The sequence below is a fragment of the Bison bison genome, unplaced genomic scaffold (genome assembly GCF_000754665.1).
Source record: "Bison bison bison isolate TAMUID 2011002044 unplaced genomic scaffold, Bison_UMD1.0 scf7180017864448, whole genome shotgun sequence".
Classification (NCBI taxonomy): Eukaryota; Metazoa; Chordata; class Mammalia; order Artiodactyla; family Bovidae; genus Bison; species Bison bison.
The window spans coordinates 15,937-16,890 of NW_011495010.1; the positions used below are offsets into that span (position 1 = coordinate 15,937).

Below are 954 nucleotides of genomic sequence, written 5' to 3' on the forward strand. Positions count from 1 at the left end.
CCCTTGGACTGCAAGGAGATCCAACCAGTCAATCCCTAAAGGAAATCAGTCCTGAATATTCACTGGAAGGACTGATGCTGAAGCTCCAATATTTTGGCCCCCTGATGTGAAGAGCTGACTCATTTGAAAAGAGCCTGATGCTGGGAAAGATTGAGGTCAGGAGGCGAAGGGGACGACGGAGTATTAGATCGTTGGATGGCATCACCGGCTAAATGGACATGAGTTTGAGCAAGCTCTGGGAGTTGGTGATGGACAAGAAAACCTGCTGTGCTATAGTCCATCGGTCACAAAAATCTGGACACGACTGAGCAATGGAGCAACAACAAGGCTTGAGTTAGATGATTTTACCCAAGTGTCAGTTAATGTAAGTGTTCTGAGCCTTTTAAGGCAGGTGAAGATAAGTCCTGGTGTTTGGCCTGCGAAGCACATTAAATGGAATTTCAAAACACTTTCAACTTACGTTGGGCTTATGAAGACGTAAACAGATGTTAAGTTGAGGGGGGTTGTGCAGATGTCCTGGGGCAGCGAGTCTGGCTGCACCGGCTCCTGCCTCTCACAGCCCAGCGCCTGGTCCCTGGCATGTCCCGTGGGCTCTCTGACCTGGGCGGATTCCTCTGAATCCCTTCGCTGTGCTAACTCGTGACCTGCCCACTGGCCTGGCGGCAGAGGCCAGGCCCACACGTCCCCAGGTGTGGGCAGTCCCAGGAGAGCCCCCAGCCTCGGCCAGCCTGGGGACTCAGAGCAGAGACTGTCCCTCCAGACGGTCCCAGGCTCTGCTGACTGCTGCCCCACCGGGCATCCTCTCAGTCCCCAGCTAGTAGTGTAGCAGAGTAACTCACGACGAATGCTCCCGTTTCACCCAAGTCTGTCCTGAGATGGGTACCTGAAAGGCGGCCCTGAACATTCTGCAGTGAGGGAGCCGCACTGAGAAAGCTGCTTCATCGCCGGGAGGGA

General features: G+C 54.3%; 1 gene segment (V, D, J or C); it reads right to left on the reverse strand.

Annotated features, from left to right (window-relative positions):
* The window catches only part of LOC105002290, a 9,689-nt gene that overhangs the window by 1,914 nt on the left and 6,821 nt on the right, over positions 1-954 (reverse strand). Inside the window, 1 exon segment of the C gene segment in view lies at positions 461-574. Coding sequence covers positions 461-574 — 114 coding nt within the window.